The sequence below is a fragment of the Agelaius tricolor genome, unplaced genomic scaffold, assembly GCF_023055355.1.
Source record: "Agelaius tricolor isolate 1412-34295 unplaced genomic scaffold, bAgeTri1.0.p SCAF_1, whole genome shotgun sequence".
Taxonomy (NCBI): domain Eukaryota; kingdom Metazoa; phylum Chordata; class Aves; order Passeriformes; family Icteridae; genus Agelaius; species Agelaius tricolor.
Window position 1 is genome coordinate 79534933 of NW_027269261.1, and position 26331 is coordinate 79561263.

A 26331-nucleotide genomic window follows, 5' to 3' on the forward strand; every position below is an offset into this window, starting at 1 on the left:
TCCCAGTATCGCTCCCAGTATTAGTCCCTGGGGAATGCCAGTGGTCACCAGGTGCCAAGTTGGACTTGATTCTGCTGATCACAGTGATACTTTGAGCTGGATGGTCCAGCCAGGTTTCCACCCAACTGATTGTTTGTGTACCCAAGTGACCCATACAATTCTGCAGGAGTCTGTGTTGAATACCTTGCTGAAGTCCAGATAAACAAAATAAACACTGCTCAGTCCTTCGGCACTGAAAAAGTCATCTCCTTAGAGAAGACAAGTTGATTATGTACAATTTACTTCTGATCAATTTAGTCAGTTATCTTATTCTGCATTTAATTGATAATGGTGTCCAGGGGCCTGAACTTAATTTGAATTCTGGCCTGTTTTTCTGCAGGTCCTCCTTCTTGAACATGGGCAGAAAATTTGTTATTTTCCATTTAACAGGAGACTCCCCCAGTTGTTATGACCTCTCAGAGGAGGTAGAGAGCAGCCTGCTAATGGTTTTGACTGACTCCTTCACGCCCCTCAGATGGATCCCATGAGGATGCCTCAGGTGGAGCTCTCTATGTCCCAGGGGACAACAGCAAAAAAGGCACGAAGCGTCCATCTTCTGTCCCCAGGTCTCCTGCTTTACTAAGACAGTTTGCCCCCATTTACTTTCTTTACTTGCTGATTTATTCATAGAAGCTTTTGTTCTTGTCTTTCATACCCTTTCATACCCTTTACCTAAGACCTGAGCCACAATATACACACATAGATGTGTGTGTGCATGTATGTGTGTATATTTTGGTTTTCTAGGGACAGACATACTAAATGCTTTTCAGTTTAAGAGAAACAGGTTTAATCACAGTCATTCTGTGTCATGCTCCAAGTCATGCTCTTTTATGCACGACACTGGATTTTTTTACACTGTCCAAAGTGAGATAATGTGTTTGTTTTATCATGGGCATACATGACATTTGAATATCTTGCAGACACTGATGTTTTTCCTGACTGAGATAAAACTGAGGTGCTGTGTACAAGCACAAGTGTTTATTGTTTGTATTTGTCTCTTCAAGCTGCAATAGTTTGGAGTTTTTTCTTGGGTATCTTAGTATTATGTAATGTTTATTTTTAAATACAGTTCCTTCTGATATAACTTGCAATTAGCATTAAAAGCTTCTGCAAACTGATTCATAAGGCAGAGGATATAACAACACCCACTGAGTGGAATTTATGGCTAGATAAACAGATCAGAAATCAAGAGCTGTTATTCTCCTGAGTTTGTGATCAACCGTGATAGAAATTTTAAATTTTGTAATGAATTCACATGCTAGCAACTTCTAAAACAAGGTTCTGCAGTTGCCTTGATGTCTTTTAAACTTTACATTAACTAGATTTTAGTGACTAAAGAAATAAAAGTTCTTCCATGACTGAACTAATTTATTATTAAAGTAGTTGAAAAAATCCTTCAGAAGAAATTTTTTGCTCTCTTCTGTGGTCTTTGCATCACCTCCTCTTCAATGAAAGAAGCCCCAAGACCTTGATAAAGGCTACCCACAGCTTTGAGGACCAGTTGTTTCTATGTGAAGGTCTTAACCAATCTTGTGGAAGAAATAGCTAATTAATATAGATTTGTGCACAGAACCAACTTCTCACTCAGAAACTTGGAAATGAGTAGTTATAGCAGCAGATTGCAATAGGCATTCACTTCCCCAGGCTTGCTGAAGTAGTCTTTCAAAATCTGCAGATAGCAAGTTCCTGTCAACACTTCTTTTCTACTGCTTTACTTCATACTTTTTTACAGTAGAGAAATTCCTTATTCAAGGGCTGTCTTTATCTTTGCAAGAACAGAAGTTTTTGGACTCAATGATACAAAAACTGATTTTAATGTTCCTAATCTGCCATGTGTTCAGATCAAAAGGAATTCTAGCATCATGGAGTAACAGCTTTGAAGACCTCCAGAGGTCATTTGGGTTCAACCCTTGCTCAAAGTGGTTGCTTAATGTCTGTCCCGAGTGTGAATCCAGTGTCTTCTATACAGGACAGCCAGTTATGTGGCACAACAGGTTTGCTTTTCTCCATGTTTTGGGGGGGAGTTTTCAGCCACTTTTAGTTGGGCTTGTCAGGAGAGACAAACTCTGCTATACAGTCCTCAAGGCTGAGGCAATTGACCTCTTAAATATTTTTTCTGTTATTGAAGTTGATGAGAAAACTTCACTTTTTGATAATACCTCATCATCATGGATTTTACAAATGATGGAACTACTACTTTAGTCGGTCCCTAGAAGAAGGTATACAGAGTTCCATCAGAAAACATCCAGAAAAATTCCTGTTCTGCTTTAAAATCTAGAATGTTCCATTAGAAGTCCTGACACGGGAATCGGAATTGAAGTGTTATTTATGTTATTTTATATATTTAAACATTTTTAATATTTATGTATTTTAACATATTTGCATGTAGGTTTTTCCATACTGCATCCAAGTTCTGTACTCCAGAGTTAGATGTGATTTTGATTACCTCAGTTTTATTCATCACTTTAACTGGAATTCTGGGCTCATGGAAATATGGTGGAGTGCAGCACTTACATTTCAAGAAATATGTGGTGCAGCTGATAAGAATATGCTGCTGACATCAAATTTGAAATTAGGCAGAAGGTAACACGATGGGCAGGCCATTATTTATTTGGTTAGAAGTGTTTTAAAGAGTGACTTTAAACAGTTGCTGGTATTTTTAGTACAGGGAAATTTTATAATAATTTGTTCTGAGTCAGTGACTACAAAAAAAATCAAGCCTTTTAATAACTTCTAATTAATCATGCTTTTAAGGGAGGAGGGTGCTAGGCTTTTTCTTGATTTTTTTTTTTCCAAGCCATGTTGTTTGCAGCTCCAGTTACTGTAATAGAGGTAGTTACAATTTTTGTTGTTTACCCTAATAAGTGTCCTTTTTAGTTAGTAGATTGCGTACTTGCATCTTATTTATCCATGGCTGCTAAATAGATTAGTAAAAATACATAATATAATACAACCATCAGCATTACGTGAAGGAATACATATAGGAAATTAATTTATCTGAAAGCAAGTTCACAGTGGAATTGACGAATGAGTGATTCTGATGGTGTAACATGCAATGGATAGTTGCTGACACAAGCTTCACAGACTGAACTGTCTGAGGTTACAAAAAGATAAAGAATAAGTTTCATGATGGACAAATGGGATTCTTAGTTAATACAGAACAAGGATGGTCAAAAAATGTGGTCAAAAAATGATTTTAAGAATAGGCTGTGTATCTGTCTCCATCCTCAAGCACAGATGAGCCTCCTGACCTTTTATCTGTGTTCCTGATGTTACCTTTTCGTCCAACAGCTGTAACCTTTGGAAGCCCTTTTTGAGAAAAGAGGAATGAATAAAAGGCTGTGTGTTGCATTTGGATTTTCTTGAAACAGTAGGTAATTCCATTTTTTCAGGATGTCAGAGAAACAATTCTAGGCATGGGTTTATTTTTTGTGCACTTTTAGATAGTCTTTTTACAGTTCTAGTACTGTTTTGCTTGATTGTCTGGGCAAACCCCATCTGAGCTGGTGCATAAATGACTGCAGGAAAGTGACTGTCAAAATCACCAACCCGCTCTTGCTCTCCTGTTAAGGAGCAAAGATTGCTAATAAGGGCCTTGGAGATTTCCAATGAATAGGAAATTATCTCTGATGTCATTTTAACAGGTTTGTAGTTCTGGGCTTTGGTGCATATTAATGTTTTGAAAGCAGTGTGAATTCTAAAATCAAAAGTAGCTAAAGAACCTGGAAATGTACAGTGACTTCAGATGAAAGCAGATTATGCTGAACTACTGAATTTTTCATGGCTACAGTGATAATCAGCAACACATGCAAGACCAGTTTTATTTTCTTAAAGCTTAAAGAGAAAACAGTAACAACCAATTTGGAGGAAGAAAAAGTGCATTTTTGTAATGGTTAAGTTTTTAGGGATTTTTTAAGTGAATAATGTTAAGCTATATCTTCAGAGCTTCTGGTTTACTCTGGCTTTCAGTCCTTTTTCTTTGGCTTAATTTACTGCCTTTGTGTATTTCTTACAGTAATTTGTGAAGAGATTTTAGGTAGGTTTGGAAGGAATTTTAGAGATCACTGCTAAAGGATCCACAGCTGAACCTACTGTAATAAATATTTCTCTAGCTTGTGAATCTCTTGTGAAGGTGGTCTCTCAACTCCCTTAAGGAGCTGCATTATGTCAGTTTATCACTACTGCTGTTTAGAACTTTTTTCCCTAATCTGTGACCTAACCTTTGTGCCTAATTCAGCTAATTTTTTATGTTGTTTTAGGGAATGTGAGGAATTGTCTATCATCAGCATTGCTCATAACAGCTTTTTATGTTCTGAGAGAACTTGTCTCCTTAGGCTAACCTTTTTAAAGACTAAAGTCTCTGCTCCTGACAGCCTATTTTAGCACAAATTGCTTATCATTTCCCTGCTCTTTTTAACTTCCCCTTAAGTTCTTTTCCAGCTTGTCTTTTGCAGTCCTCTGTGTAGGGATTCACAGAACTGGACACAATATTCTGGCATAGATGATATCAATATCAGCAAATTATTTCTGATCTTTATTTACAAAAGAATCTTAGTTCTCTGTGAGGTCTTATCCAATGCACCTCCTGTTTATGCATCTGAAACTGGACTTCTAGTCTGCTGTAACCCCACATCATTTTCCATTATCTTCCTGCTTGGTCATAATTTCAATATTTATATTCTGTGCATTTAAATGCTTTCAAAAGCATATGTTAGTGGAGATTTTCTCCCCCTTTTTGTACTTTGAGTTGCATCTGATTGTATTTTTTTCAGGGTTTATTTTTTCCTTCTTTTTGAGGTAATTTCAAATGCATTTAAAAGCCTGTGCTCAAAACTTCAAGCTCGGTATCATTTGCTGAATTTACTTATTTTATTTTTAGTTCTTAATAGATCTGTTTCTCATTTTATTGCTTTATTGTGGCAATGAAAATATTCTGTAGAACTGAAACAGGACAAACCCAAGGGACTTTCTTTTTGACACACTTTTCCAAGTCCTGATGATTACCAAATTCCTATCTTTTGGACCTTTTCTCCATGATTTCCTATACCATATTTTTCTTTACTTTGCCTTTGTTAATGTTGAGTCCTGTGTTTATTCCTGTGTTAAGATGATTTGCTTTATTGATTGCTCCCTATAATCTGCCAGAAATCTTTTTTTATGGCACTGTTTTATCTTTGAGAAGAACGCAAAAAACCTTAAACTCTGGATCTCGCATGTTAATCTTCTAGGTGTTTACAAAATGATGAATGTCTTACTCTAACTCCTCATTGCCAAATATTCTGATCTGTAGCTTGGAAAACCCTATGCATTTTAATGGGAGTGCTTTGATTTACCCTTTTCAGTCCTGCTGACCTCTCCTGTTCTCCTGAGTTTTCAATGTAAATTGGTTGGGACAGTCTCCTTAAATACTGTGAGTGAATCTCAGTGTATCTTGCTGTCCTCAGCACATTTCTTTATGTATATAATGAATTTCTTTAGGATTTGTTTTCATTTTTATCCCAGAAAGCATGGAAAATGTAAACCTTCTGTGCATTCTTTGTTTTCTGTGACTCTTAAAGGATTTTTTTTGATCATTCTTAATATAAAGTATCTTCCTTTGTTTTCTTTTGTCTCTTGTAAACTACAACTCATTAAACCCCTTAGCCTTTCTGATCATTATTTACATAAGCTTTTACTATTCCATAGTGGTGTTCCTTAACACCTGTCTTGTTGCATCTTGAACAATTTTGTGATTATACCTTTGTAAGTATTTAGAAGGAAGCTGGTTTAGGGCTGTTACCATCCTATCATTATCATTACATTTTCACACTGTGTCTTTCGAATAGCAGGGGAAATGTATAAAACCATTAACATATGCATGTCAAATGCAGCACATAAGAGGACATGTCTTGAGGAGTATTGCTTGTATGATGAAGAAAAATTTGCCTGTATTCACTAGTAGACAACATTAAAACCATTTCAGTATTTGTTTACCTTCATGTACAAAAATCAGATTGTAAGTGAAGCCTGTTGTTAAATATTTACATACTCATTTGTGGACAGTAGCTGCTTTTAGGTTTCTAAACTGTACATACTCAATACTGTTAAAAAATCTGTTAATTAATGTAAAACTGTTAAAGAACTAGAATAGCAAGACCTCCCAGCAGTAAATGTTGGCTGCATTATCATGGCCCAGATTATTCCTTCACATACTGATTACTAACGCTTAAATAAGAGAAGTGAATTGCAACATATCCTAGAGATCACTGAGCAGGGAAAAGGCTGTATTTGCCTTGCATATGATCTTTCAGTTGTTTTTCCTATTGTATGTTGATACTGAGCTGCTCACCTTGCATCCAAATGTACCTTCTGTGTTATGGAAAGAAGTAATTGCTCAGGAAAGACCAGAATTATTTAAGGGTCCCGTTGGCATATGGAAGACCATAGTGGAGGTTTAGTCCTGGGGAAGAGTCATTAGGTGCTCAAGTCCTGTGTTCATAGAATTGGGTAGTTCTGCCTGTAAAACCATTTAGGCCCAGCTAAAAAAATGCAATGTGATGTTACAGGACTTTTCTATCCTTACTTTTTGCTGCAGCATATTTTATTAAATTTTATTTGGTGATTTGGAAAAAGAAAGGAATATTGTTTTAGGTTTTTAAAAAAATAATGGCATAGTGAAATTTCCGTAGGATCTCATGAATGTAGGTTAGAAGGGAACCGTGAAAGATCATCTATTCCAGCTCCTTGTCTGGGCCAGAGACATCTTTCACTAGATCAGACTTTTTATATTTTCCAGTTTATTTATTTTATTGCAGGATGATGAATTGTTTCCTGAAGTAACTTATACCTTTTCTGTTCAGTCATCCACTATTTGGCCTTGTTTTGGTTTTTTTTCACATCATGAAAGTGAGGAATAAATCAAAATAGCCAAAGCTGCTTTTGACAGCCAGTGGAGTTTACATGCACATATCAATGTTAGACAGGTTCAGACAGTTACTTTAATATCAGAAACTCTCATCAACACAGAATGGTTTCATTTGGTGAAGGCTTCTGTGGGGTCGCCTGGAATTAATATTAAGCTCATTATTGAGAAGCTACTAGTATTTTTCCCTATCACTGACCCTTCTGTCAGAAAACAACATAAACATTTAGTTCCTGTATTTCATGAACTTTTCTTGCCTGTTTTTTTCATTCATGCCTGTTCATTCAGGTGGGTAAACAGTGCAAACTGCTTGCTGGGGAAGGCAAGTTCCCTGTTGTCCACAGAGGGTGACTGCTGTCAGTGGCCAAGACCTCTGCTCCTCATGTAGTAGGAGGGTGTTGCAAAATTTATCAAGTTTGGTTTTTTCTCTTGGAAAACATTTCAGCATGTTTGCCATCAGCAAAAGGCTTTTGATGGGGGCAGATCTATCTCTGCCAGTGATGCTTTTGCTTGGGAGCTGCTATTTTTGGCCTGTTAGCTCAGAGTCTTTTGTAATAGCAGAAAGCGGAAATGAGCAGTGAAATCCCTTTAATAGCATATTTCCTGGTTGAAGTGACTTATCTGGGAGGCCTAGACAGAGGACACGTCATTTCCTGGATTACTTCTCTTCAGTCCCAACTGTCTCTTTTACTGCATAATCTTTTGACCCAGCTTCTTAATTGTAGGGATTTTTTCTGTATCTATCTACGTGATACAAATTAGGTCTTTAAATGAAAATGTAAAGCTTTAAGGAAACAACTTTTGACAAAATACTAGTGTGCAAGACAAGTTTTTCAGAGATTAAAGTTGATATGAACTTGAAATCACTACATTAAAATTTTGTTTAAAAGCTTAAAATCTTGTCTTTGAAAGAGTATAAGATTTCTTCACAGGGCTAAAAAAAATTTGACACACTTTCTGTTCCTTATGATGATTATACTTATCACCTCTCTTTGACTAGCTGTATCTGACTGTAGTTTAGAGTTAGGACACTTCCAAAGAGCTAAAATAGTTGTGCTGTTCTCAAATTTCCTTTCATTAATAAGTACTTGTGAAAATTATTACCTAGAGTCCATGAAAAAGAGGCAAAAAGAGCTAATTAAAAATTAGCTGCAAATATGGTTCTCAGTTTTTATAGCCCACAAAAAAGCCATAGAATCAGAATGACATGTGGGAAAAAAGTGACATCTGAAATTATAATATACAGTTCAACTTAAATTGGACTATGTATGATTGGTTTGGACCTTGTAATCCAACTTCACTATAATTTTTTGGGAGTGATAACTATTCTTTCCTGTGATGTTTTTGCATAACATAGAAGTCAAGAACACTATATATGGGTTTCTTGGTCAACCACTAAAATATCTTCACAGGAAAAGCATTAAGTCCTCACCTCTCTTCCCCTCCAAACTAAGAAGAACAAAAATATGCCTTCCTGATTTTTGTTAGCACAGAGTGGTTTTACATCTCCCTTAAAGTGTCTACCCAGTTGTTAGTGACTATGAGAGTATTTTCTCAGTAGCAATGAAGGAATAATGTTGGAGTTCAGTGTAAACTGCCATCTAATTGGAATTGATACTTCATTGAGCTGGGTAAAATCCTAAACAGCTGGCCCAGCTGTTCCCATCAGGGCATTCAGCATGGTCCTTCTGTACATGTTGCAGGGTGAGGATCCATATTTCTGCAGACACATTGTGCTGCAGATTGAGATACCCTTTTTTGAAGATGGTGTTTGCCAAATCAAGAGTAGTATGGATTCTATTATGCTACTTTGCAGGAAGTCCTCTCAAATTAGTACTTTCTGTTGGATTTGTCCATGGGCATTACCTGTGTAATTAATGTAGTGACTAATCCATAAGTATATAACAACTTTGTTACTTTGATTTGGTTTTATTGTATCTTCTGTAAAAGTGTCATATAAATTAGGAATAAATAGTAAGTGTTCTGTCCCTCAGAAAGATGAGAATGATGTCTTGGTGCATCTCTCCTGTCTCCTTAATGTGTCGTGCAGGAGCTGTTATGGTCAAGGCTGAAATAATTCCTATACTTACTGTTATTAAAGCACCTACTGTGCCTTCTTGACTGACTTTCTGTTTGCTTATTTACACTGTCTTATGTTTCTTTCTGGTAGGGAGTTCTAGAACTTGATGTGTAAGATTGCCAGACCAGTTAAGGTTACAGTCAAGAGTAAAATTCCACCTTCTTCCTGTGCAGCAATGGAAATATTACAGGTGTTAAAGAATGTTTGAGCTTGGCAAGGACCTCTTGGTATTGTCTAGTCCAACACCCTGCTCACTGCAGGGTCTACCAAAGTAGGTTGCCCAGGACCATGCCATGTCAGATTTTGAATATCTCCACTGGTAGAGACTCCACAGCCTCTGTGGGCAGTTTGTTCCAGTACTTGACCACTCTCACAGGAAAAAAGCATGGTGTTAAAATAGAGTTTTCTATGTTTCACCTTATGTCCATTGTCTGTTGTCCTGTCAATGAGCAGTGCCTTTTCTTCTGTCCTTCCCATCAGGTACTTACAGACACTGATGAGCTCCCCTGCCCTGAGTCTTCTCCTCTCAGGTTGCAGAGTCACAGCTCTTTGAACCTTTTCTCCTTGGAGAAATGTGTTAGTGCCTTAATCTTACTGGCCCTTTGCTGGACTCACTCCAGTAGATCCCTGCCTTTGATGCTTTGGGAGACCAGGAGTGAACACTCCAGGTGGGACCTCATTGGTGCAGAGTAGAGAGGAACTTGTTGTTCACCAGGACCCTCTGGTGCTTCATTGCAAAGTTGCTCTCCTGCTTGTCAGGCCACACCCTATACCTGGTACCTGGGGTTTTTCCTCTCTAGCACCAGGACTTGACTTTTCCCCTCGGAAAAAAAAAACCTTCTGTGTCCATGAGAAGTGCCAGTGCAGGGGTGCACTGCTGGTAACCGGCTCCGACTGGACTTTGTGCCACTGATCAGTCTTCCAGGCCCGGTCTTTCAACCAGCTTTTAATCATTTGTCTAACCCATACTCCATCAACGTGTCTGTGACACTTTCCAAGACACTTTCATTTGTTAGGAGGCAAAAATAAATAAATAAATAAAATATCTTCATTTTGGACATTGTTTTAACCACTAATGTGTTTTGCGATGTAAACTGATACTGCCACGGATGAGGTGGTCTTATTTTTGTATGAGCTTATTTAGGACAAAGCAGCATTCAAAATGTATTTAATAATCTTAGGTGTTGCCTTTGAATCTCTCCAGATACATTATTAAAATGAATATAATAATTTTAGTAATATTTGCAATAAATTATACATTTCCAGATATATTAATAAAACTATAGAATCAGCAGGTTCTTAGCTATAGCCTCAGTTATTAAGAAGACCGAAAAGCTGTCTAGTTCTGTTGGCTGCCTATTAATAAACATGATGTGGTCTCTGACTTAAATCTCTGTGATGCCCTGTCAAGGCTCAAAAACCTGAAAAAGCAGTCTCAGGATTTTGTTCTTAGGGCAATGAATAAAGCTGCCAGTTCAGGCTGAACACTGGAGCTGCTGACAATGAATGGTGTATACTGCTCTTAGTGTCTGAAGCTAATTTTTAGTTTTATTTGTCCCTGTGTAACTGGAAAGGTCTCTATGTTTGAAGAGTAATTTTCTAAGTTTTTCTAGGTTGCAGAAAGGTGGAACTGAGTAAAGTCTTGTATCTTTAAAAAGACATTTAAAATACTATTTTCAGTTTAGTTTTGGTGATCTCATTGCTTCCATTTTAGGAGTCCCAATTGTTTTCTGCTGAGGCATTGATAATGGGTAGCAGAACAGCATGTAGAGTTCTGGCTCATCTACTGTTGAGTCACTTAGAAAAGGTATTTTAGTGTTGTGAGCCTGAATTACATGGTAAATTATCTTCTTAGGTTTAGGTCATGTCTTGCTTCCAAGAAAAATGTGTGGTTGGTTTTTGAATGTCCAGAATGAGAAGGTAGAGAGACTTTGATCAAAGCAATAACATGGATATACAGACATAAAATCTTTGCAGGAAAAGTGTAAGAGAAGTAAGAAAAATGGATTGACTGAACTCAGTATCTCAAATCAGTGTTTAATGAGTAAGATTACTTACTGATTAAAGAGTAAATCTACTACTCCAGTTTAAGTCCCCGTGCCACTAATCAGTGGTAATATAGCTGTACTGTTTATAGAACTTGGAGCCAGTCAGTGTGTGTTGGCTCCTCTGCTGGTTTATAAACATACTTGAGAGCTTGTTTGATTTGCCTACTAGGAATGTAATGCGTGCTTGAATAATGTATAATCAGTCTCGGTGCAGTAATTTTAAGTTGTTAATTAAGATTTTAGAATTCAATTAACTTATTTTTATTTTTTTTTTCAGGATGGCTTGAATTCTTTGGTCCTTGATCTGGATTATCCAGCGCTGAGGAAGAACAAGAATATTGATAATTTTTTAAATAGATGTAAGTTGCAAGTAGCTCTTAAACAATGACATTATTGTGATCTCAATCATAAGAAGTTGAGTGGTCAGAAATGCATTTCTCATAGTTATTCTATTAATTTTTATAAATCTGAGCTTCAGAAGGCTTTGGAGGACCATTTATTACAGAGAGAAATTTCATTTAAGGGAGTTGTTGTATTGTAAAAATATGTTGGAAAATACCAGATTTTTATTTTCCTAAATACAGTTGGAAAAACCCTTTTATGTTATCTTCTTATCTTATGTATGTGTAACTACATAACTTGCTAAGTATATCCTAGTTATTATTCTTCAGGAATTCATTACACTGAAGTGAACATTGTTTATATAGTCATATTTAATCTAACAGAGAAGTCTTCTGTGGGTTTTTAAAACTAAATTGTTGTACCTTAAAATCTGTTGGTTCATTTTTGAACCTTTGCATAAATGTTTGTTAATTGTAGACAGGATCTTGGAGTTTATTAAGCATATGATTCTACATCAAAGTAGCTGTATTTTGTGGTTTTGAAGTGTTTTCTATTATTGTATATAAGCAGAACATTTTTTCTGGTAAAAATAGCAGATTATTTTGTAATTTGCAGTGAGTAAGCCTTCTTGGAATAACTGTGCTTTCTAGTGAACTTCTTTTGAGATGTTTATTTTTTTTAAAAAAACCTTTTCTGTTGCATATGTTGAGGTTAGGTTTCTGCAGATGCAGTCCTATTAGCAACTCCTTTTCAATTCTTTACTGGTAAGACCTTGTATGTGTTTGCCCTCTGTTGCCCTGGGACTCCTTGGAATATCCACTCAAACTCTTCACTTAAATAGTGGCTGGTGTAGTAATTTGTGGTGAGTTCTTTGTTTGGAATTCAGTGCTTCTCCATGAAGTTTAGCAGAGCCCTGTAGATGGACATACTGCTTTTACAGTTGCCAGTAAAGTCTCATTTGGAGAAATCACTTAAAATACAGTAAATAAGAAAGGGTAGATTAGGACATACAGGCATACTTTAGGATTATTTTCAGTTTGAGTTCAAAGGAATTCAAGCAGATATTTATGAAAGAAGGGGTCTGTAACAGCATTTTAAGCATCTTTGTTATTTGCAACTGAGCATTGTATGTGTAGAGGGGAAACCCCTATGAAAAACCATAAATAACATTTATCAGCAAATTCTATGAGCTGGTCATATTTGCTTTTACATTACTATTTTTTCAGTAGAACAAAATTAGAAGCCTCTCTCTGATCAGAAGACCAGTGTCTTTTGACTATTAGAAATAGTAACTGTGGGAAAACAATTTAACCTCAGGAGCAGGTTGGGATTTTGGCTGTTATTTGATTGGTTGTTTTTTGTTTGTTTGCTGGCTTGTTTTCTGCAGCCCCTGAACATTCTGGCTGACTGTCTCCCTTTTTTCGAAGGCTGTTGCTCCTTCTCCTCCTCTAGGCTCTCTGTCATTGTTGTAGTAAACATTTTAAAGTATCTTATGTGACATGGAGGCTACTAGCAATGTCAGAAACATGAAAATATACTTTTGTTCACAATTTTGTTACTGCCTTTTTATTGTTAAATCACCTGACAGTATACTGTTGAAATAGCCAGATACTAGTTAAAAGAATTTTGAGATGTGTTACAAAAAAATTCACAATAGCTAATAAAGAGTTTTTAAGGGTACACTTCATCTTTACCTGTTGAACTCTAAAAAAGCATGCAACACCTGACTATTTTGGCCAACATATCATGTGACAGTGCATCTTGCTTAAGAATCACACATGTAACTCTTCTTCTGTTCCTGTACTGACTGGGAGAGAATAAAAATAGTGCTGCATATCTTCTGTGATTTACACTTTGGGAAAAAATAAATTGTGAAATGAGAATTTTGTAAACATTCAAGGCCGGTAGTATTTTGATATTGCAAAAGAAAGAATCAATCCTGCCACAGTGATTCATTTCAGTCTTTCCTGACACAGGTGGTTGTATGGTTTGTTATATACCACACAGGGAACCTGAGCAGAATTAATGCAGACAGTCAGGTTTCATTTTTTCTTTTTATTAAAACTAGTCAGGCAAAATAAAAGCAAAGACCAGTTTCTGATTTTCATTTCACTTCACTGATACTTGTGCTAGCACAAAATGAGCCACTCAGATACAGGAAAAAACAGGACAACTGGGTTCTTATTGACATCCCCATTTTATGCAGTTTAAAATTGTTAAACCCATAGCTCAGGTCTTCTTGGAAACTGTTCTGAGGGTAGCAGGTATCACAGGAAAGAGTGTGACACGTGCTTGCTGAAGCCTCTTGCAACCTTGGGCTTGGAAGAAAAGTTGGGAACTGTATGGAGAATTTATGGAACTGTAAGTTGTTGCCTTCTTAGGGTAAGGAACAGTGAGTTCTTGTCTCTTGTGATTTTTCTCAGCATCTGAAGAGCTGCTGCAAATGCCCAGCTGAGAACTGCTGTCAAAAGGTTCTGACAAACTCTGCTGAGCAGTCTGTGCCAGGGGCCTGGAGCCTGCATCCCTCCCCAGGGTTTCCTGAGGCCAGCCTGGAGAGGTGGCAGGGCCTCCTGGGAGTTGCACTGTGCTGCACAGCGAGGCAGCTAAAGCAGAGTCACTGCCATCCCTCTCATCCACATTACGCAAGTCTGCAGAAATTGTGGAGAGCACTAAATAATTATCACACTTCCAGTCAGTTTAATCACTTAATTCTTCCACAATAACATTTTGAGAGATAATTTTTTTTTCCCACCACAATCCCAGAGGTTTGTATACACCCTACTTCCAACCTATGTCAAGTTATTACTATTCAGGTTAATGTTTTATTAATAGTTTTTTTTAATTTAAAAATGAAATAGCTTGCACTTCAGCTGAGACATTAATTTATGTTTAGCTCAACTCATAATTGTAAGCTGAAACTCAAATGTTTCAACTATTTCACAAAGGCAGTTTATTAATTGTCCACACCATAGGAGTTTGGTGTATTCTGTTTCTGTGATCACTTCAAAGCAGTCTCTTCACTTGTTTGATATGAAAGAAATTCTTTAATTGCCTGCTTTGCCTTACTATTCTGATTTCTTACCACTTTCTCTAAGGTACTGAACCAAAGTGTAGCCTGTGTTTATTAGAAGAGGCACATTAAATATCTTACATAATACAACAATTTCTTTTCAGGTTTTTGTTTCTTTTTTGTTGCTTTAATTAACTGTTGGGATTCTGATTTTAAATTGCTCTGTTTTTTAGCGTACTCATGGAACAGAAAAACGTAATGCAATATTTAATTCCCAAAACAATGAGAGGAATCTCATAGTCCTCTGAGAGCAAAAACTAATTCGCTTATTTTAGAAAAGGAAGCTGAGTTTTTCAGCATGGGCTTGGTGTAACAAATCTTTCTTGGTCTTTTCCTCTTCTGTCATCCAGGCAAAGGCGATAGGTTGAGTAAATTCTTCCAAGTCAATTTTTCTGCCGTCTAAGATTTGCCAATTGTTGAATCATGTCTTAGTGGCCTGTGCCTTTTTTGGTGATGTCCCATTCAGATGCAATTTAGTCTGAAATAGTTAAGTGACAGGTTTAAGCAATAGTTGGAAACATTTAATCATTTATAATCTTATCATCATGAATAGAAGCGCACAAAAATGGATTTTGAGTAAGTCCAAATAGCAGCATAGAGAGGGGTGCCATAAACAGGCCTTGTACAACCCAGAAGTCTTGACTCCCTAAATGGATCAGTGATTTTCTATGCATTATTTAGCATCACTCAAGAGTTGGAAACTTGTGTTGTTAAAATGATTTGCTGATATTATGTAGGTTGGCAGACTTGTAGAGTGTAGTGACAGTGGATGTATTTACAGTAGAAGGGATTTCCAGTAGAGATGTGGCACCTGTGCACCAGTTTTTCTAGACTCCCTGAATAAACTCCCTGGAAAGTTCCTTTGGCCATTTTCCTCTCCAAGCAGACACTACTTACTTGGAAGATGCATCTGTTAAGATTAATTTCTTGCAAAATCAACAGTTCTGGTTCCTTCCCTTGCATTTTGTTATGTCATTTGAAGTTGCTGAACCCTGCCAGCCGTGTGGTTACCGACAGGAACCTGTGTTCACCCCGTGTGGTGTGAGTGCAGCAGCTCACAGGGCTGCAGCTCTGTGTGCTCTGGGCTTCCTGTCAGCAGCACTCATGAAATGTCAGATGCCATTTGCTATCTTGGGAATTTAGTGCACTGTAGAACTTCCACTGAGTTAAGGAGCTAATTGCTCCCCTGGTTTTCTCTTGGCTTCTCTAAGGCAGCTCCCTGCCAGGTCTTCACTGTCACCTCAGCAGGTTGGGCTCCAGTTCCATTCTTAATGATATTGTTCTGGTAGGAGTAGGGATAGGAGAGGGATCAAATAACCAACTTTCCCAAGCAGAGCATGGAAGCCACAGTGTGTAAGACAGAATGTCTTAGATGTATAAACAAGTTATATGTCAGTGTCATTAACCACATTCCCTTTTGGGTACTTGGTAGATACAAAGCAATTCAGCCCTGCCATCAGGCTTATTTTCATTACATTAGGGATGTGTTCTCTGTAAGCCAGAGAGGGCTGCTGCTTTCTGTTTCCCTGTGTTCTGCTCTTTTCCATTGATGCAAGAGAACATATTTCTCAAGTTCCCCTTTTATTTCTCTGAGGGAGGAAGCATTACCCTGTCTGGAGCTGTGCCTTCTAGTTCCTCCTGATTCTGCAAGGTTTCCAGCAACTTCTTCTTCTTCTTCATACACCTTTGACCAGACACTATAGATGCACCCCTCATTACTTCAGTCTTTGTGTTGTGCTTTCTCTTTGGTTTTGTTCAGCTGTGGGATGGCAGCACTTCCTGGCTGTACTTCAGTTTAACTTCTGGCTGGACTTCTGCCTAGGGCAGCAACTTTTGACTTAACATACTCCATAGCAGCACTCATTGACTGACTGTGTCTGATCTGTGGGGTAAAATTGCACTCCCTTGCAATTTTTTTTCATCATATATACACTCCCCAGAACTGCTTGATACACATTATTTTTTTAAGAGAAAATAACTTGCATATGAACTTTTTTTTTTAATCTTAAAAGGCAGAAAAGTTTGGGTGTTTCCTTCCTCCCTATCCCCCTTTATTGTCCTAGACAGGTATTTTTTCCATTTTCACAAGCATTTGCAACCTTCAGCCACATTCCTGCTGCCAGCTGTCAGCAACTGATCCAGACACCCTGCCCTTTCAGAAAGTGAAACTTCATTTGTTCAAAAGTTATAATGCCATTTTCATATAGTAAATCCAAAGTTGTCTTTAAAGACTTTTTGTATCTAACATTCCTGGTCTTTCCTGTGTTAACAAAGAAAACCCAGTGATAGGTGATGGTATTCTCATGTTTTAGAACTTTTATTTAAATATCACAATATTTCTATAAGATTCCATTGCATCCTGGGGCTGGGGAGTCCACCTAATGCCTTCCTTTAAACGTTATATTTTTCTTCTGCTGGTCTTTGTGCTGTTGCAAATTCATGAGACATGCATACAGATACCAAAACTTTCAAACTCATCTGTGTGAAATCTGAAAATTCAGACCACTATAAAAAGGCTGCTATTGAAAAAGTCTCCTGCACCCTGAATTAGATCACGTTATGTGATAGTGAACTAAATCTTATGATCCACTATGTTGCAATTACGATGTGGCTTCAGGGTTAATCTAAGCTTGCCTTCTTGCACCCCAGTTTTTTGTTTCAGGTTAGTTCCATGCATTGATTATCTGCTCCATATCCATAAGATTTTATGCCAAAATAGACAACCCATCTGTGTTACTGATACCTTTGCAACATTTGCATCCCTATGTGGTATTATTAACTGAGATTATTAAATTTTAAAGGAATTAGGAGGAGTGACCTTATTGCTCTCTAAAGAGGGGAAAAGTGGAGAGGGAGCTGTTGAGCTCAGCTTCCTGGGATGCAGTGACAGGACATATGGGAATGGTCCAAAGATGCACCAGGGGAGGTTCAGACAAGACATGATGAAGCATTTCTTTACTCTGAGGGTGGTCAGACACTGGAACAGGCTTCCTTGAGAGACAGTCAATGTCCCAGGCTTGTCAGTGTTTGAGAGGCATTTAACAACCTGTAACTGTTGGTCAGCCCTGAAATAGTCAGATAATTGCAGTGATGGTCACTGTGGGTCCCTTTGAACTGTTCTATTCTACTCTATTCTATTCCATTCTATTCAATTCCATTCTATTCTATTCCATTCCATTCCATTCCATTCCGTTCTTCTTTTAGCAAAGCAAGTAGGATTTCTCTATTCTCAGCATTTCACCCAGATGATAAAACTAGTAACTCCTCACCTGGTTGTTTAATATATTTTTGGGTTTTTATTGTTTGTTTGCATTATTTAATGCTTGAGGAGTTTCACTGGAGCTGTATTGACTTTGTTTATAGTTTCTACCTTATACAGAAGTATTCCTGTGAGTTTCTTCTCAGATATTAAGCTGCACAAAACTACACACTGCTTTTTCAATGTGTTTAGATCTCTGCTCATTTCACGTATTTGAAAACATTGAAACATGTCAGAAACATTTAAAATAAACTCATGTCATTCCTGTGTCTAATGAGGTGTAACATTATATTTAAACGTGTAACTGCACATTCTCTGTCACTTGAAGTTTGCTAATATTCTTTCTCTACTGCTGCTTCCTGTGAATTTTTATTTATCTTCCTTGTCTAGTATCAGGGCTTGCGATCTGCATCTCCAAACACAGCAATTCCCTTTGCAATCTGCAAAATTAATTCATACTATTAACAAAAATAATAAACTTTGTGTGGGTGAAGCACTGTTGCTTTCCTGTGCTTTTGGTCCAGGCTTTCATGATTCTGTATGGAAACAACATCCCAATTCTCTCAATTCCTCTTCCTGTTGACACACTGAATTACTTTGGTCTTACAAGTACACTGAATGTAGCAGATTTGTTTACTTTTGGAGATTTTAATTGCCTCTGTCCTTACAAATTTATTAGCAGATCATTTCCTCACTGTAACATTAATTTCTCCCCTTCCCTGTCACATCCAGTCTTTTCTTCAGAAGAAACTTACAGTAGCATTTTTGTGTTCCACAGGTTAGGAAGGATCTCTGAGGCCAGCTGGTCCAACTCTGCTCAAAGTCAAGCCCATTTTGATGTTATATCAGATTGTTCAGGTTCTTGTGCAGTTGACTTTTGAGAACTTCCATAGATGGAGTTTTTTAGCTCCACTTGATAGTCTGCACCTTTCCCCAGTTCTTACATTCTTTTCCTACAAAATAGGATTTCTGGTACTTCATCTTGTCTGGTGACTCTTGTCCTTTCACTTTGTACCCCTTTGAAATAAAACCTCATTTCAACTTCTGTTGAGGCCAACCATTTACCCATCCCTAACCTGGACAATTCCAGTTCTCTCAGCTTCTCTTGAGCATCATGTGATCATCTTGGTGGTCTTCATGAAGCCATGGAATGTTTAGTATTTTTTGTGCACTGAGGACCCCAAAGTTAGTCATAATATTCCACACATGGTTTCACAAATGACAGATAGGGGGGAAATGTACTTCCCTCAACTTACTGTCTGTGCATTTACCAGCTCATACTCACACAGTCACTGCGAAGGCTGGCTCCTCATTCCTCTCTGCTTGGCTTTTGTCCACCAGGGCTGTCAGGTCCTGTTTCTCATGGTGCTTGCTAGCTGGTGAGTGCATCCTATTCCATTGTGTGGTGCTGTTCCATCCCAACTACAGGGCTCTGCACTTGCTTTTGTTGAACTGTGAGCTTCCTGTCAACTCGTTACTCATCGTGTCTGGGTCAGTCACAGGAGCCACCCTGCCCTCCAGTGCATCAGCTTTGAACTTAAAACCACTGGCTGTGACTCCAACAGCTTTACCACTCACCTGATAATTCCTCTGTGCAGTCCATGTTTGGCTATAAAGATACTTTGAGATGTTGTGTTGGAAGTCATGCTGTTGTCAAGGAAATGTACTGCTTTCCCTTTGTCCACCAAGACAGACATCGCATCATTGAAGGAAATCAGGGTAGTCAAACACAGTTTGTCCTTTCTAGATCCATTCTGCGTGTTCTTATCCTTCCAAGTGCATCATGTTCTTCAAAGTGGATTCCTGAAGGATTTTCTCCATGATCATCTTGGGCAGTGTGGTCAGGAATTCTGCTTTACCAGTCATCACCTTCCCAAGTTGCCATGACCTTTCAAAGGTGATAGGGAACAGCCTGGTAATGGTCTTGACTGGTATTTTTAGCACACTTGGATGCATCCTGTATTGTCTCAAGACCTGGTACATGCAAAGTTTGCTTCACTGGACCTGAGAGGCTTCTGAGCAGGGCTTGAGAGTGAAGTGAAGCAAAAAAGGCATAGACTGCCTTGATCTTCTCCATGTCCCTGGTACTAGATCACCTCCCACACTGGGAGCAGTGGGACTATATTTGCCTCAGTCTTTCTTTTATGGCCAATGTATTTATTGAATCTCTTGTATCCCTTCATAATCCTGCCTAGTTTCAGTTCCAGCTGAGCTTGGTTTTCCCAATTCCATCTTTTCCATTTTGGGAGGTTCCTGCTGGGTAACCCAACTCAGCTTCCATGTTCCAAATCTTTACCTTTTGTGGTGAGTTGAGGCAGAGGTTGCCCATTTAGGCAGACTGCCTCCTTGCCATTCCTGCTTGATTTCTAACTAGAACAGCTCTATAGCTAACTAGAACAGACTGTTCTTGTGCTATGAACATGTCATCTTTGAAGATCAGCCCACTCCTCTGCCCTTCACAGCAGCTTTTCACAGGATCCTGCTGAAGAGTTTTCCAAACGAGCCATAGTCTGGCTCGATTCTTCTGGATTGAAGTCCAAGGTCTGCTATTTTCCTTCTTCAGGTCTGTTCGAGTCTTAAATTCCACCATCTTGCAGTTGCTTCTGCCAAGTCTGCCACAGACTTTGTCTTTCTGAACCAGTTCATTCTTGTTTGTGAATAATAAATTAGAGTGCCTCCTTGTCCACTTCTGTTGCACCCCTACTTAGACATAAGGGTCCCTGCTACTGAAATCCCTGTGTTGTGTTGTACAACACACACAGATACTGATATGATCCATAACTGAAAGACAGGTATCACTTCTTATGGCTGAGTCTTGTACTTTAGCACCTTTTGATTTCAGAGGACTCTATGCAGAAGGAGAGCTTTGTCTGGTGTGAGTTAGGTGGTTGTTTTGAGGGTCGTAACTCAGTAAAATGCCTTATTGGCTTAGTGCTTGTTTGGAAGAAAAGAAGTGTTCCTGATGGTCAGGCATCTCTTGGATTGCTTGTAGCCTGCCAAGTTGCTCTTCATGAATATGTAGGAATGGTTAAGCTATTTACTAGATGTTCTTATCATTAACTCCCTTAGACCATGTCATCTTTAATGTCATACTGCATTAACTGTATTTCTCATCCTTTTCTCCCTGGTATTCAGATCTGAGATCCTCTTTAATGCCTTTCTAGGGATAAAATTCCATGGTATTTGACCCTAAACGGGGATCTTGCAGTATATAAACCTCTACCCCTCTCTGAATCTAAGCATCCACAGCTTTTCATGCAATTTCATTCTCTTCCCTGGTAGAGTTCTTGCTCCAGCCACCTGTTTTGCTTTGTTTTGTTCTTCCTCTAAGTGTGTGTAGGAGCTTGTCATGCCTCAGATGATCTTTTGTCCTCGTAATAAGAATAGATTTTAAAAATGCATTTAGCTGGGAATGCATTCATAGCACGCTTCATTTACAAGATTAAAGAGTCTAGGACCTTGTGTGTTTTTAGAACTTGTCAGAGATCAGAATTTCATTGTTTTCCCTTTTACAGATTCTCACTACTGCTCATAAGACACATTCTGACAGGCAGTGCTTATCTGAAGAATACTGAACAGAGCATTGTAGACATCATTTTAAGAAGTGTAGAACTACACATGCAGTGAACACCAAAAAAGCAGTGTGAGATGGCCAGCAGTTACACATTTGTAAACTTGAATCAATGTTTCATATGGAATGGGTGAGTGGATGTGCCAGATCTTTGTGTGATCTGCAGTTGTACATGAAGGTTACCAAGTCACATTCCTTGCCGTGTGAGTGGTGTTGAACCCTCCAGGTGTGCAGGAGCAGGTTACACCTGCAGTGCTTTTTGCCTACCACATACTCCACCTTGCATTATCAGTGGAGTGTCAGTGGATCCTGGGAGTGCAGCGGGTAGCAAGGAATGATTGAAAATTCCAGATAGGCATCTCTGGCTCTCTTCATTACCAGAATCTTCCCATAAGCTTGTGAGTGATTATTAGAGGTGTGAAATGAGAGTCAGCAAAATATGAAAGATATTTCATTTGTTACAGCTAAAGGTAGACGGCTAATGGTTTCCAAAGAATAATGAAAGGGGATATTAACAGTGACTACAGATTTTAAGAATTACCAAGAAGGCTCTAAACATTTGAATAAAAATAGCTTATTTTTACTCTAAATGAATAGCTAAAATTGTATTCTATTAATGCATGCATTATCACGACTTCTTTTTGATTTGTTTTAGATGAGAAGATTGTGGAAAAAATCCGAGCTTTACAAATGAAAGCTGAAGACTATGATGTTGTTAAGGTGATTGGAAGAGGGGCTTTTGGAGAAGTGCAACTGGTAAGAATGTAATGATTTAATGTTTAGAGAGATTAACAGCTTTAACCAAAAACTCCCTCAATCTTCATGTTTTATATTTTAAAATTCTTCTTAAAAAGAACAAGTGTAATTTTCATTGTATTGAGAGATTGTTTCTGTGCATAGTAAACAGTAAATCTGAGTTCAAAATACGATGGACAGGAAGAGAAGAACTCAGGAATGTTTTCTATCCTTTGGTCAAAATCAAAAAGGCAGTCCATGGCAATTCTAAATCTTTTTGGCCACAAGTATCACTGTATATGAAACCTTGTACAAAAGAGCAGGCGAACACTGCAACAAAAGATTTTTGTTTTGTTCTTATAATTGTGTTGCTTGCATTGTATTTTAAGTGACATGACTCACAGGATTTTTAAAAGATTCCTTCCGTAACATTGTCCCCTTGACATTGTATGCAATATAATACCTAAAGTATGAATGAGATTACTTTTAAAATTTCTATTGCAGAGAAATTCTGTTATAAAAAAAAGGTAATCAAGCAACAAAAAGTAACTTGGTGTATCACATGTAGTCTGATTTTCATTTAATTTTGATTTTTCCAGGACTTCCAAGTCCTACTGTCTCATAAGTTGGCACAAAAATGTGAACCTATGTATGAGATGGATTGATATGTCAGTTTTGAAATAAGTATTGGATGTAAGTGCCAGATAGAATCTAGAATGCAAACATTAGGGACAAGTTATCATGAGCTAACAGATAACTGTGCACCAGCTGATCCATGGTGATTTTCTGGGTGAGTACTTTCAGAGGAAGAGAGGTAAAAAGCACCTCAATGGAAAGGGGAGCAACTAATGTGCTGCAATTGAAGCTTGTTATCTTGTTACCACAAGGTAACAAAAATTACTCTTTTGCTCGTACTTTTGACCTGGAGCTGGTATTTTACTGCTCTGTGGTAATTTTTCCCTAGGAAGCTGGGAAAATCTTATTGTCTTGTAATGTATAACCATTTTGGAAAATAAAAGATGTGTTGGAGTTTTGTTGAGGAATGTGGTAAGATCTAAGCTGTGAAGGGCTTATAGGAGACACAGTGTATAATGGCAAGAAATTTATGATCCAATTATAAAATTCTTTGTATTTTCCATATTAGTGTTGTTGAAATTTGTTGGAACTTGAAAAAAACCCCTCTGATTAGCCTAATGTTGTTTGCATGACTCATGGGTAATTTGCAAATTTTGATGTGATTAGTATGGCAGATAGCAACATCTAATCAGCAATTTTTATTCATCTATGTCAATTTTTTAGACAACTTCATCCAAGTCTAGTAGCATGAGAATGTAGCATCCTCTTCTCTTTCTTTCTGTCAGGGTCATTTACACTTTGTTTTTGTCCAGAAGAGTGAATGAACTATGGAATGGAGTATTTTAAAAATCCTCATTTTCTAGCAAGACTTTAAAGAATTATTATGTATATTTATAACCTTGTATGATTTTATATCTTTGTAGGCAAGAAATTAAAATCAAGACCAAAACCTTCAGCAGAACCTTACTTTCTTGTGAAGGGGCTGCTGCAGAATGTTTTTAAGAAAGCAGTCTAGTCCATGTCTTTTCAATGACAGTCACATCAAATGGTTTATTTTAAAGTCTTTTATTAGACATTTGTATCTTTACATTAATCCACATGGAGCAATGAATAGAGATGCTCCTTATGCACTGGCATGTGAAGTCAGTGAAAAATCAAGTTGTAAGGAACAGAGTTCCTTGTCCATTTTTTGAGGGGACAGGAGATGAAAAAGAGCAAATCTCAGTAACAGAAGCCATGTGCCATTTTTAGATATCACACTCATATTTCCTGGAAGCATCCAAGATAACTATATTTTTGATGTGCTTCAAAAATGAAAATACATTGTTTTCATATGTGTATTTCTTAAGAACAGAAGGTTTTTTCTAACTTATTTTTATTTTCTTTTTAACAATTAATTTCAAATAAAAGGTCCTGATTTGTTCTGGAAACACTTTTTTGTAATTCACCATGTCATATACAAATTAAATTCTTAAGAAGAGATAACTTTTTGTAGTGTACATACTGCAGTTGGGCACTTTGAGGGATCTGAAGACAAACATTTATTTTTCATTTGCCTGACCATTAAAATGTGATGACAAAATGCCTAGTAACCTGGTCATACAATGATGGGGTTTGGACTGCATTGTTGTCATGGGGTTTTTAAAAAATCTTTAAAAAGCCTTTCAAAAAAAGCAAGAATCCTTGGTATTGGAAAGAAACTTCTTTGTCTCCATCTAGATCTCTTCTGTACTTCATGTCAATTTAAAAGAACACTTTTTCTGGAGAGTAAAAATACAAGTAGAAATCATAATGTTATGCAGTCTTACAGCTGAAAAGCAATGGGCTAATAAATACAACAGCAGATCTGAACTAATATTAGCTGGTGATGTGGACATACATACCTCAATTTTTTGCCTCACAAGGTATGGTACAAGTTTAAACTATTGAGCTAAGCTCTGTCTATTTCTACTCCATTCAAAATGTTGACACCGCTGTTGCAGATGATGGATTTGCGGTAATGAAAATATTTTGCAACGCTTTCTGTGATCAAAATAGAAATTTGCTTCAGTGGGGATTAAATACAGAAAGAACCATAAATAAAACATGATTAGGTACATGAGTTAAATTAATGAATGTTGTGTTATCAGTATGTGTTATTGTGCATAGGAATTTCAGCACAAATATTTATTATATGTTTCTAATGATTATATTAGTATGCTCATTTGTTGGCTTGTAATGTTTGCAACGTAAAATAGTCAGCTATGACCTCTTTCATTTAATTTTGTTTTCCATAAGTTTTCTGCTCTAGTATAACATTTTCTTGCTAAAGAACTGATGTGAAGCAATCAGCTTTCCAGATTCTGTTAAGAAAGTGAAATACATTCTCTACTGTTGTGTCTTACAGCTAGATTTTTTTTAAAGGCTTGATTTTTCCTCTTCCTCTCCCCTCCAAAAAATTTTAAAAATAGTGCAATAGAGATCAGATGGCTATGGTCTGAGCATCTGACTGTGGTGGAGAAACAATGTCCTTATAAATCCAGAAGTATTAAACTCTACATTGTGCTCTGGTTTCTGGTTTTGCTGGGTCTCTACTGATGGGGAAAGCTAAGAAAATGATTGCCAGCTGCCAGATCACTTCTTCTCTTTCACAGTGCCATGAATAAAAGTGACTGGTGTCTAGGGCAGACAGAAAAATTGAATTATGGTACTTAATATGTTACTTCTGGTTTATGCAGAAACTGTTATTTATGAAAGCACATCCTGAGTTCCACTTGTTTGTTTTCACTTGTGGAAAATCATCTTGATTTGAAATTGAAACTTATCCTTAGTTCCTTCTCCCAGGTCTAACCATGAAGGACTGTAATGTTGCAGTGACACAGCAGACTGACCTGTTCATGAACTGGAAGAGAAAACTAAAACAAAGTTAACACTTCCTTGTGTTTGGGTGCTATTGGATGGTCTGAGTGACAGTCTCTACTGTCTGATTTCTTAGTGTTGCAAAGCACTGGTCATCTTAGCCTGCTGGTTTATTTTTCTTCTTTAAGTGCTTTTTTTATTAGGTTTAATTCCCCATGCACTGCTGATGTACAGTTCTGTACTAAAGCAGATAAAGCAGTTCGTGTTTTATTACCTGTGAATTTGTCAGGACGTGAACTTTGATACCCTATATGTAGTAATTTCTTACATCTTTATTAGTTATTTTAGGATACCTGTAATTATTCAAGCCATAAAAATCCAAGCCATAGAGTTCATTTCAAAACACCACTCTAGGATCATCATTTTTTTCAAAATCATAAAAGAGACAGTATCATTACCAATACTATGTACTAAATCTGATAACTTCAAATTGATGTGTTATTTTCTTTGCCTACTGATTGTCTTCCCATGTGAATGCTGGGGAAATTATGGTGGCATTTTGTTTATTGAAAGTATTGGATTGTTGAAGCAGAGTAGAGTCAAATTCTTTTTTCTTAATGCATTTTCATGAGTTAAACAAGGCCATGTTACTCAGTGCTAATGGCATGAAGGGATTTTCCTACCTATTTTAAGAGTTACTCTGGTGAGCTGCAGTTTAAATTTGGCAGTTCATTTTAACAGTTGGAAGAAGTTGAAACATCATGACAGTTTAATACATGAATAATCTGCTGTATGAGCTAATATCTGTATGTACAAATATAGCTCTGAGTAAAGAGCACAGTGACTAGCAGCTCAAAAGGCTGGCTCCAGGG

At 37.4% G+C, this 26331-nt stretch overlaps 1 protein-coding gene across 4 annotated transcripts in view; it reads left to right on the forward strand.

The window, feature by feature from the left end:
* ROCK2 (Rho associated coiled-coil containing protein kinase 2) overlaps positions 1–26331 on the forward strand; it is a 104331-nt gene that overhangs the window by 29121 nt on the left and 48879 nt on the right. For all 4 annotated transcript variants that reach the window (XM_071440764.1, XM_071440758.1, XM_071440771.1 and 1 more), the window contains exons 2-3: positions 11346–11427; positions 21966–22066. In XM_071440764.1, coding sequence (XP_071296865.1) covers positions 11346–11427; positions 21966–22066 — 183 coding nt within the window. The remainder of the gene's footprint in view (positions 1–11345; positions 11428–21965; positions 22067–26331) is intronic.